Source organism: Neomonachus schauinslandi, chromosome 10 (genome assembly GCF_002201575.2).
Source record: "Neomonachus schauinslandi chromosome 10, ASM220157v2, whole genome shotgun sequence".
NCBI lineage: Eukaryota > Metazoa > Chordata > Mammalia > Carnivora > Phocidae > Neomonachus > Neomonachus schauinslandi.
The window spans coordinates 122,005,720-122,018,032 of record NC_058412.1 but is presented as its reverse complement, the minus strand read 5'-3'; the positions used below and the strand labels follow the sequence as shown (position 1 = coordinate 122,018,032).

The window sequence follows — 12,313 nt, the reverse complement described above, 5'->3', positions numbered from 1 at the left end:
TGAATAAAGAATCTTTTTCTTCACAATTGCTGTCCAACAATGGAGCTGGCTACTGAGTAATAAAGTCACCTCTACCGATCAGTGGAGGTGTTCAAGCAAAGCCCAGACATCTGCTTGATGAGGATGCTGAAGAGAAGGCCTGAGAAGCAGAAAAATGCCTCAAGGACTTTTCCAAGACCTACAAGAAACTGCTATGGCCACCTTTACCTGTTGCTGCAAACACACCAATGGCCACCAGGTGGTGACAGAGTCACACCATCACTGCAAAAGCTTTCGTGGCCCAGCGCACAGCTTTTCTTAGAAATACCAAAAACCTAATTGAAACAAAATAAAAACAACTAAATTTAAAAATAGGATTACCATATGATCCATCAATCCCACTTCTGGGTATACAGCCGAAAGGATTGAAAGTAGGATCTTGAGATACGTGCTCACCCATGTTGATAGCAGCATCATTCGCAACAGACAAGAGATGGAAGCAACCCTAGTGTCCATTCACAGAAAGATGAATGCGTAACTAAAACGTGGTCTCTACGTGCAGTGGAATATTATTCGGCCCTAAAAATGGAAGGAAATTCTGACCCAAGCTACAACAGGGATGGACCTTGAGGATATTATGCTAAGTTAAATCAGCTGTCACAAAACGACAATACTGTATGATTCCACTTTATACAAGATACTCAGAGTAGTCAAATTCATAGAAATAGAAGGTAGAATGGCAGTTTCCAGAGACTGGGGGAGGGGGAAATGAGTTGTTTAATGAGTACAGTTTCAATTTTGGAAGCTGAAAAAATTCTACAGATCTGTTGCATGACAACGTGCATGGAGTTAACATGGCTGAGTTGTACACTTAGAAAAGGTCAAGATGGTAAACTTTGTTATGTATTTAAGCACAATTTAAAAAAAAAAAAGAACAAAACTGAGTCTGGCATGTAGAAGGGATCTGGGATTATCAGGAGCAGAGACTGTCAATCAGGCCTTTGGAGTCACTTTAATCTCTGGGCACCCCAGCACAGGTTGAGTATTGATGGAGGACACAGTCCAGCCTGGGACAGGGAGGCCTGCATCTGGGAAGAGGTGGGCATGACTCTGGGAAGGGCCTCCGGGCTCTTGAAGGGGCTGTGTCTGGGTGGCTGGAGTGGAAGGAGGGGTGGTCTGTCAAGGTGCACACACAACTCTTACCACAGATGCTTTTTGGTCAGTCCCTACCGTCACACAGCAGAAATTCAGGTCTTCTTTTGGTCTTGGCAAGAGGACAACTCCACCTTGATCAGGGCGCCTGGGTGGCTCAGTCTGTTAAGCATCTGCCTTCCGCTCAAGTCATGATCTCAGGGTCCTGGGATGGAGTCCCACATCGGGCCCCCTGCTCAGCAGGGAGTCTGCTTTTCCCTCTCTCTCTACCCCTCCCCACTGCGCTCTCTCTCTCAAAAAAAAATAAATAAATAAAATTAAAAAAAAAAAAAAAGAGGACAACTCCACCTTGAGTAGTCCAACAAGAGATCCTTAGCTCATGAATGCCCAACAATGGCCAGAGCATCACTGATCCCTCTTGATTTTCATATTCATTCAAGAAGTATTTGTTGAGCACCTACTCTAGCACCTATGTGTCAGGCACTGATGAGTGCTGGGGATAAAGCCATGAACATGGCAGGGAGCATCCCTGCTCTCTTGGAAGTTACATGCAAACGGCAGTCATACAATAAGCCAGTAACACAGGTGTAACTGCAAGTAGACGGGCCCTTTCCCAAGTGGATGTCCCATTGCCTGAGAAACGCAGGCAGGTGGAGGGGACCCAGGTGGCTATCACCATAGAAACCACATGGCACAAACTGCCCTGAATCTGCCAAGACTGAGGTCTTGGAGTGAGTGAAACTGTGAAATGCTGTGGAGCCCAGGAAAGAAAAGACAGCAATGGCCCCAGACATCTCACTGATGTTGATTAATCGAACGATTAGTACCATTAATCCCTGCTACTCAAAGTGCAGTCCCCAATTCAGCATCACCTGGAAACTTCTTAGAAATGCAGCACCTCAAGCACCACCTGAGAGCCTCCTGGACCAAAGTCTGCATTTTAACAGGATCCTAATGTGATTCATGTGCAGAATTCGGGAAGCCCTTTATTAGACCATTAGTGGTGGTTACCTCTGAGGAAAATGGGGGTGGATGGATGAGACGGACCGTCTGCATTTTAATTCATACACTTCTGTATCACTTGTATTTCATGGGAGGCTTTTAAAATTAAAAAAGAAGAGCGCCTGGGGCGCCTGGGTGGCTCAGTTGGTTAAGCGACTGCCTTCGGCTCAGGTCATGATCCTGGAGTCCCGGGATCGAGGCCCGGGATCGAGTCCCGCATCGGGCTCCCTGCTCGGCAGGGAGTCTGCTTCTCCCTCTGACCCTCCTCCCTCTCATGCTCTCTGTCTCTCATTCTCTCTGTCCCAAATAAATAAATAAAATCTTTAAAAAAAAAAAAAAAAGAAGAAGAGCGCCTGGGTGGCTCAGTCGTTAAGCATCTGCCTTCCGCTCAGGTCATGATCCCGGGGTCCTGGGACCAAGTCCCGCATTGAGCCTGCTTCTCCCTCTCCCCTGCTTGTGCGCTCTCTCTGTCAAATAAACAAAATCTTTAAAATAAAAATAAATTTAATTTAAAAAGAGGCAAGGGCGCGTGGGTGGCTCAGTCGGTTAAGCGACTGCCTTCAGCTCAGGTCATGATCCTGGAGTCCCGGGATCGAGACCCACATCAGGCTCCCTGCTCAGCAGGGAGTCTGCTTCTCCCTCTGACCCTCCTCCCTCTCATGCTCTCTGTCTCTCATTGTCTCTCTCGCAAATAAAATCTTAAAAAAAATAAATAAATAAAATAAAAAATAAAAAGAGGCAAAATGTATTAAAAGCATCTTAGAAGACAATTCCCTTTATTAAAGGGGAGATATAAAATGCAAATAAATGTACTACGTATCTCAAACATCACACAGACGCCCTGTACCTAAACCTAAGTCCCCACAGCTTCACACGATGTCCACCCGCCCCACTCCTCCCCGGGGGACCTGGCCTGCTTCCGACCCCCAGCAACAACCTCGAGTTGAGAACACCGGTGTCCCATTCGGAATTCTTCGTGACTGGGACGTGGGCTGCTCACGGCCAAGCCTGAGCAGCCCTGCTCCTCCACCCTCGTGCGGGTCCGGCTTGAACCTTCGGCCGCAGCCTCCCGCTCCGTGAGGGCCAGCACACCGGGCCAGTGTCCTGACCATACAAGTACCCACACGCCCCAGTTCCCCGTGACAGCGTGGGACTTAAAACAATACCGAGTTCCTGCTGCTCATGAGTCCGGGCTCGGTCGGGCGGTTCTTCTGGACGGGGCCAGATCAGGTGAGGCTGGACAGCTTAGGACCGCCTGGCTGACGCGACCGGACTCTGCTAAAACTGCGAACCACCGTTCCCACCTCTCTCAGCAGACTCTCCCACAATCCCTCACGGGGCAATTAGGGGATTCCCATTGGGCAAAGCAAGTCACGTGAGCCGCGTGGGCGTGGCTTCAGGGAGCAGCTGTTTTCTAGGGGCCATTACTGGAATCCTCTTCCATAGACTCTGTGCGTCTGACCCTCTCTCCTTCACTTCCAGGCCGTATTAGCCAGCAGATGCCGAGCCAGCGTCTGGATCTTGTCAGAACACTCAACTTTGCCATCCTAACTGAACCCCACCCTTCCCTCCTACTATCGTCTCACATACTCCCTCCCTGACCCCGGGTGCTCGGCACCTCAGCGCTTACCTCCTTCCTGCTTGTCACACTGGCCTAGGAAACACTGGGCCCGGGATCAACCCGGATGTGACCCCATTTCTCCAGGGCAGCCACGGGCTGCAGAGCCCACTGGAGCACTGTGTACCCCCACACTCCCAGTCAAACCACAGAGGGGCTGTCAGCACCGACTCTGGCAACCAGTCGCCCCCGCCCGCCCCTGTGGGCTCTCCCTCCGGGTCCCCATGGTGGCCAGGGGCTGCGGCCAGCCTTCTCCCTCAAGCCTCTCCTTCCTCTTAGCACGCGGCCTGGCCCCCATGCCATTCATTATTCCTCTGCTTTCTTTCTTCAAAGCCCCTCTTAACCTCTGGCATGTTGTGTATAGATGTTGGCTTATAGCTTGTCGGTACTCTCCAGAATCTAAGCCCTCTGAGAATAAGGTTGTTTGGGAGAGTCTTGGGTTAATTCTTGTATCCTCAGCACCAGAACCACGCCAGGCACAGGGGGACCCTTGATGCCTGTTCATTTAATGCACGAAGCAGAGAACAGTTCCAGTGCAGAGTTCACGGGAGGTGCCAAGTTAACAGGTTTGCAGTTAGCAGGGCTGCCTCCCTCAGAGGACAGGAAAGAGCTTCAGGGCAAGCCCTGGGCGTCGGTGGAAGAGGCAGCCAGGAGCAGGCACTGGTGGAAAGCCCCTGGTGGGTTGTAGGCCAACTCACTAAGGTGCAACCACTGACCACCTGCCTAGGAATCACCCCTGGGAGCCTATGACCAACTCCAGGGTGGGAGGACTGGAGGGCAGGTTGTCCCAGAGGCTTTGCTGCATCTGACTTTAATGTAGGTGTTTACAGACTGAGTTGCCTGTGAACCCTGGAGATGAAGATCCCCTGGTCCCCACCCTCACTGGAGTCACCCATCAATGCTGACAGCCCTGCAGGAACAGTCAGTGATGGAGCCTGGGCTCTGCAGGTCATCAAGGGAGAGTTGGGGGTGGGGGACAGAGGACAGGAGTCCAGGCCAGGAAATCAGCAAAGGCACAAGGTCACGTGGCAGGTGTGGCCCAGCCATGGAACTGATGAGTATCCAGCTCAGCTGCAAGAGCTGCAGGAAGGAGCCCTAGTCTCACTCCCAGGCCTTGGCTCTGAAGCAGGAACCAGGACTCAACCAGGCTCAAACTGAGCACAACTGTGTGTGACTGGGTTGAGGGCCACCTGGGGAGGGCTCTGCCATGCTGACAGGACCCCATGTGCAACTTCAGCAGGGCAGGGGTGTGTCAGTCAGACTTCAACCCCGGTGTCCTACTTCCCAGTCCTCTTTAGAGGAGGGGCCCCCAGCAAGAGGATCTGTCCCCAAGCCTCCCTTGGGAACCAGAGGCACTGACGCAAGAGTCTAGAGATGGGTCCCAAGCAGGTACCCATCCTGTGGTGAACTGAGACCTCAGCCCCCAGGCATGGCCACATGCCAAATCCCATGAACCCCACTGCTTAACACCTCACTCCCTAGTCCAGACCTTCTCAAACCTGGCACCCACCCTTCTTCAATCCCCAGCTTCCAGCTAAGTGCCGGTCAGCCCACTGCACCATGATCAGGGTGGACCACAGCGCAGGCCCCGACTGCTGCCATGGCCTTGGCAAGTTGAGGCCACTATGGCCAGGAAGCTCTGCCCAGCTGCTGGCCACTCCTTGTTTACCAGTCTCACCTGGGGGCTAGGCTCATGGCAGGCCAGGTCAGCCATCCATGGCAAGGCCAAGCAGGGTCCTGATGCACCTTCCCCTCCCTGCTAACAGCCAAGAATCCTCAGAGCTTTGAGACAGCCATTGGGTGCAGATGAAACTGCCCCCAGCACACTGGGCCCCTTGGGAGAAAGGCATCCAGAGCCCCAGACCTGGGCTGTGCAGACAAGGCTGTGCTCTGAGGTGGGCCCAGGTCTCCATATCCCTCAAGGCCCCAAAGACAGTCACCAGGAAACCAACCCAGTGACCAAGAAACCACAAGCAGGGGACAGGAGAAAGCTGGAGTCTACAACAGCATAAGGAAAAAGGGAATTTTATTTTTCAAGAAAACGTACTAACAGGTTGAGGGAAGGAGCACGTTGGCCACGTCCCCTGTTCTAAGCAGGGGTCTGAGATGAGGCCAGACCTGACCAGGGCTTGGGAGGAGCTAATGGGACTCCCTGTGGCACTGGGAAGAGGACCAGGCAGGCCCAGGGGTGGGACTTTGTTCTGTTAGCACCAGGAACCGCCCACAGCCACTGCTGGACTCGGAGACAGGACAGCGGGTGGCCCTGCTCTGCCTCCACCTGAGCAGTCTGGGGAGGGGCTGGTGGCAGAAGGCTCCCTGCAGGTGGTCATCTGAGCATTTTTCTCAGATTCACAGACCAACCTCGGTCCCCCCAGCCCCCTGTAAACACAAGAATGAGCTCGTGACCACCAAGTCCCTCAGGACAAGATGAGGGTCCGAGACGTGTGGCTGGGCTTCAAGCGGCCCAGGAGCTGCCGGGCTTTCTCTTGCATGAAGAGCTGGTCCCTGGTGCCCCCACAGGCCACTGTTTTCCAGGCACTGGTCATCTGCGAGGAAGGAAGAGAGTTACCATCCAGGCAGAGGCAGCACGCTCCCAGTGAACGTTGTGAGCATGGCCAGGAGGAGTGGGGGATATTTCCATGACCTTCCTCCCTTCTGAAGCCACAAGTATTCTTGTGCTCCCTCCACCTTCCCGGTGGCCCTGGGGAAGTTTCTCCCGTTTCTGGGCTTCCTCAGATGTAAAGCAAGGAGGATGGACCAGGCAACATGGCCGTGCCCCTGCCCATGTGGCATGAGCCTCCTCACGTGGAAAAGCGACAGCCAAGCAGGCCAGTGGGAAGGAGCAGCGAGAAATTCCAATAGACAGTGAGGTGCGAGCAGCCAAGGCAGCCCCTGCCCCTGAGCACAGACATGTGCTAAGCAACTAAATACAGAGACAATGATTAATTACAAGTGAGACCACGCCATAATAAAGGGGCTCATGGGGGGTGGGAGGGGCTCTCCAGCACACAGGTTCCCTCCCTGAGGGAGCGGCGTCCAGACTGAGATCTGAAGCATCAGCTAATCAAGCAAACAGAGCCTGAGCAGGGCATTCAGGCAGAGGCAACAGCCCGGGCGACGTCCCCACGGGTAACACCACATTAGTGGCCGGCACTCACAGGGGCAGGTGCTGGAAAGTGGCTTCGGGGCTTCGGGGCTGCCACCGGCTTCTCGGGCTTGGCCTGCAGGAAGCCCTCGTTGAGGAGGCTGGTGTCCTCTTTGATGCCTGGCACCGTGAGGCTGGAGGAGCTTGACAGGACATTTGTCGGCTGCAATGAAAGCCGAGCCAGACTCACCCTTCTGCCACAAGCGTGGTGGGAAGGAAGGAAACCAGTCACAGCCCAGCAGCTCCACCCCCGGGCTATTGGATCTTGGGCAGGACATTAACTTCTCTAAGCCTCGGGTCCTCTTCCAGATGGGGACTGCTCTGTCAAGTGCCTGTTTCAGAGCCTGGCACCTAATAGATGCCCAATAATGCCAATCCCTTTTCCATGGAGCTGGCTCCTCCCCGACAGGCCTAGTTTCTCCTGGGACCAGAAATCTCCATCAGTCACAGATGCCAGCATCAACCAGCACACACAGAGCTGCACAAAGTGCCCCCAGCCGGGCCCGCCTCCTGGCTCTGCTTGACCTTTACCATCCTAATATTCTGCTGGGCTTGGTGCTCTGATAAAAAAGAACCTGAGGCTTGAGAAAACTAAGAGATCCCAGAGAGCAAGAGCCAGCGTTGGGACTCCGCCAGGCCCACCCCACCTCAAATCCCATGTTCTAAACTACTTAACCACACAGCTTTACTGTTTGACAAGTATTTTACGTGCCCAAGGCGATGCCTGTTGCAGGTATGGCTGCACGGTACTAAGTCCCCAGCCTGGTGGGGCTCCCTGCCCAGTGATGCTTCTCTGCAATCTGCAAGGGCTATGGCTGCAGCAGTCCTAACTCCCCAGATCTGCAGGATCTGATCAGACAATCCTTTGTCTCATGCCCCCTGCATCCCCCCAAGCCTCTGACTGCCTCCCAACGGGCGATGCACCCCACTGTCAGCTGCAAGGGATCAACAATGTGGCGTACTTTCTGAGGGCAGGCTCTGTCGACAACAGCCCCCTTCCTGAGCTCAGCCTGGAGCTGGACAGCACCCTTCCCAGGGCTGATGTGCCCCAACCACCTGGCTGTGCCTTGAGGAACATCACGGACCCTCTCCACGTCACCAATTCTCTCCATGTCACCCCCATGAGAAGGTGCTGGGGACCCATATCTATGGTTTTCAAACATGTTCTAGAAATACAACTCTAGCAATGCTATAAATCCTTCTGTGAAAGACATATGCAGAGCTGCCTTGACTGAAATCGGGGGGTGGGTGCCCAGCCCCACTTTCTCCATCAGCCCCTTACAGCCGAGCCTGACACCCAGAGCCCAGTCCGCGAACCACCAGACCACTCCACTACCAGGGTCCCCTCACAGCTAAAGGGTTCTAAAGGCAGAGGGCCTCCAGGGAGACTCCATCTTCCCTGAGGCAGAGGAGCCTTCTGCAGTTCTGGGCAGGGGGAGCAGGTGACGGGGCAGCTTCTCTCTCAGACCCCTTACCAAGGACAGCACCTTGGGCAGCGTGGACATTACCAGCTTCACATCTTCATCCACGATGTCAAGAGCCAGGGACTTGCGGACCTTCTTGATGGGGCTCCGCCGTAGCTAGGGGTGGGGAGGAGGGAGACAGAGCAGATGTTTGGGATTCCCCCGAGTCACCACCAGCACTTTGGGGACGACTGCCCCAACTACCCTGGTCACAGAGCCACACCCTGATGCAGTGGAGCCTTCGAACCAGGTCCCCGGCTGGCAAGGATTGGCGGTGTGCAGGTAGACCAGGAGACCCTGGCCCCATCACAGATTTAGCACCCAGGGCAGACCGTCCTGCCAGATGCAACCACAGGGAGCCAAGACACAAACACCTCCACCCAGAGACCCACTCCTCATCCCCAAATGGACCATGCACAGCCCCCAGGCCTCTAACACGCTAAACACACCCCTAAACAGGCCCAGGAGAGAATCATCCAAGTTACACTTCAAATATCCACCTGCAGACGAGGAACCCAGACATGTAAAACTGAGGGACACAGGCCTGCTACAGGAATACCGAGCCCCACACCTGTGCCTCCAATCAGCAGGTCAGGGGTCAGCTCCAATACAGGGGAGGAGCTCTGGGACTAACGCACCCCGCAACCTAGCAGTACACCCTAAACAGATGCTGCCATGGCTCAGAACCACCACCTGACACGGAGAGGCCAGGGAGGGCCCTGGGTCAAGTTCTCTGAACCTACACACCCAGGGGCCCCTGCCCCATGGGCCCCTCCCACACCAACTGCCCACCTTCCCCACACACCCGTCTGGCGCATTCCCATCTTCCCACCTCTCCCCAGAAGAAAGCTTGTGCAAAAAAGGGGGACATGGAATCCGTCTTTCAGGAAACCACACACGTGGTGCAGCGGGGGCGTGGCTTCTGGGTTGGCTTGGGACAACCCCTGCCCTGCACGCTGCACCCAGGTGTCCCTGACCAGTGTCCCCACCAGCTCTCCACCTCACCTGAACCAACTGTGCCCCACCTGGCTCACACGGCTCAGATGCGTGGCTGACTTCGTCTGAGGACTTCCCTCTAAATCCTCTCTTTGTGTCCCTTTCTACTTACTCCCTTACTGCTGTGTGCATCGAGGGTCACTGGTGTGTTTGTCTAGTATCTGCCTCCGCCCCCTCACCTCCAGGAGGGAGTGACCTGGGTCTGTGTCACCATCCTATCCACTGCACCCAGCCCAGAGCCTACTTTAGAAGGGTCCAAACACAGTGAGTGCTGCTTAAGGAAGGGCCTAGCTCAGAGGAGATAAGGGGAAGGTCCTGAGCACCAGGGCCTCACTTTGGTGGGTTTTGTTGATAACCACTCTGGGCAACAAAGGTCAGGGGCTGCAGCTCCACCTTCCCCAGTGACCAACTTTTACCAGCTATTCCCAGACTCACCCCCTCCCCACTCTCTCCCTACCTCCTCATGGCTCCACCTCCCTTGGCCCAAACTGCCCAGGCTGGCAGGAAGGGGATCTCCAGCACCCCCGGCCACTCACCCCAGCCTTCCTCTTCTGCTTCTCAGGCCTCGCCTCGTCCTCAATGATGAGCTCGATGCCGGCCTCCGAGCGCAGCACCTCTTTCAAGTCCTCCTCCAGGTGCGGGGTCTGGGGCTGCGGGTGGGGTGGGGCAGCCCACGTGAGGCTGCACAGCCAGGCTCTAGGACCCAGCCACAGCCCGGCTGCCCGAGGCAAGGCAGGAAGGAGGCCCGGGGCCAGGACGCTGACCTCACACTCTGTTGTGACCCTTAACTATCCTGCCTTGCACGACAGACAAGCAGACACTGACTTCAACTCACTGAGGGCCATCATGAGCCAGGAGTACCCCCAGATCACCCCCGCCACCCTCACACAAGCCCATGCAACATCTATTATCTTCTACAGGTAGAAATGGGAGGCTCAGAGAGAGTAAGCACCTGGCCCAAGGTCACAGAGCTGTGGAGTCAGAACCTGGACACAAGCCCTAAGTCCTCACCCCCTTTGTTCCAAACTAATGGGGACTCTTGGTTCCATTTCCTGTTCTTGGGCCTGTGGGGTTCCAGGCGACCCCTCTGGCCTCAGGCGGCAGTGACCAGGGAAGGGGGAGAGCAGCAGGAGTAGCGGACGGCTACCCTGCAAAGTCACTCTACAAGTCCCTACATGCTTTAATTTTAGTTGCCAAGGTCAGATGTGCCCCCTCAAACCAGTCTGGAAAGCATGCCACCATCTCAGTGTCTGGGAACCATAGCCCCGTGCTTCACTGGGCTCATTAACTCCATCCACTCATCAGCTCCATCCCAGGGCCGGGGAGACCACAGCAAGAGAACCCCACACCGTGGCGGTGATGCTGGGGGCAGGGCAGGCACACCACAGACCCTGTTTACAGGCCAAATGCTTCCTGACAACCTCTCTCTCACCTTCAAGTCATTTCTAGAACACCTGCCTCTGTTTCAGAAAGCCCACTGTGCCAGCTTTCTGTTTTCACCGGGGAGAGCATGACCCTCTGGGAGGAGTGGGGAGAAGGGGGGTCTGCCCACTGCCAGGAAGGTGCCTCCTCACCGGCCCCTCAGGCCCACCCACAAGTTGGCTTCCCTAAGTGTTAGAAAGCAGCGGCAGTTGGTCAAAGGCTTCGGTGGGAGGAGCCACTGGCCACAACACTCGAGCCATCGCGGCTCAGGCCCATCTCCTCCCCGGCGCGGGAAGCGCACTGCAGAGTGCTGAGTTCTCCGGGTGCCAGTGCTTCAGGCCACCCCCACCCCACACACTGAGCTTCACCAGGATGCCACTGCGCCTCCAGCACCAGCCAGTGCCCACCCAGCACGTTGCAGATGCTCAGGAGATGTCTGATGAATTGTAACTCAGTCTCTGATCCCCCATTTGTAAAATCAGGGTATTTGCAACTTCTCAGGGCTGCGTGAGGTCTCAGAGGGAAAGGGGTCTGTGAGCCGTACACAGCTACGTGGACCCGAGAGACCCCACCGTGCACACCCGCCTGGCTGCACCACATACCAGGGGCTTTAGTGGTCCGTACTTCTCCAGGGCATTCTTGAACGGGGTTGGCGTGTGGGGAGTGTTGTCCATGGAGTACTTCTGATCTGGGGTTACAAACCTGTCAGGCAGAGAAGGAGGCTGAACGATGGGGTAGGGGAAAGACACCAGCCACTCTGCCACAGACTGCCCATGACTCCCACCGTCCCTCCACCTGACCTTTGGCCTCGGCAGCAAGGAGGAAGCCCCAGGCATATGGTCTCTTCCCATGGCACTTCCCTACCCACCTTCATACCCCTGAGGATCTTCATCAGAGGCTTAGAGGAAGGACCAGCCTCAGAAACAGGAAAGAATAGGACATAGTCCTTCCAGCCAGGTGGAAGAATGTTTGAGAATGTTCCTCAGTCATTAGCTGATCAATGATGACTTTTTCATAAACAAGGGAGGCCACACTGCAGGCCCGCAAGAGAAGGGCAGGGGAGCAAGGCGAGAATCCAGGAAGACCAAGTCCCTTCCCCAAGCTCTTCCAGAGCACGAGTGGCAGTAGCATTATTAAGGGAAGACACGTGATACGAGATGGTGAGGCCAACACACGTGCTCAGCATACCCTCTTCCCAAGTCCCCTCAAAATGATCACAGTGGGGACACAAATGGGGAAGGAGAGCTTTAGCAGACAGAAATGTGGGAAGGGAAAAAAAAAAAAAAGAAAGAAAGAAATGTGGGAAGGGTCTGGTCCACAAGCAGAGATACTAAAAAGCTTCTATCAGCCCTGGCCCCAGCAGCGAGCGATTTCTGCCTGTGATGGAGAAGCCTCCTGGGGAAGGCCCAGAAGAGAACCCTCTCACACACACACACCGGGCCCAGCAGAGACCCCTCTCACACACACACCGGGCCCAGAAGAGACCCCTCTCACACACACACACACCAGGCCCAGAAGAGACCCCTCACACACACA

General features: G+C 55.1%; 1 protein-coding gene across 3 annotated transcripts in view; it reads right to left on the bottom strand.

Moving 5' to 3' along the window:
• Positions 1-5,760: 5,760 nt before the first annotated feature.
• The window catches only part of MYBL2 (MYB proto-oncogene like 2), a 33,952-nt gene continuing 27,399 nt past the window's right edge, over positions 5,761-12,313 (bottom strand). For 2 of the 3 annotated variants that reach the window (XM_021689063.1, XM_044918722.1), the window contains 5 exons: positions 11,380-11,479; positions 9,892-10,005; positions 8,372-8,476; positions 6,910-7,059; positions 5,761-6,297 (listed from right to left, as the gene is read on the bottom strand). In XM_021689063.1, the coding sequence (XP_021544738.1) occupies positions 6,169-6,297; positions 6,910-7,059; positions 8,372-8,476; positions 9,892-10,005; positions 11,380-11,479 (598 nt within the window). In that variant the 3' untranslated portion in view covers positions 5,761-6,168. The remainder of the gene's footprint in view (positions 6,298-6,909; positions 7,060-8,371; positions 8,477-9,891; positions 10,006-11,379; positions 11,480-12,313) is intronic. The other variant, XM_021689064.1, reaches the window with a different exon arrangement.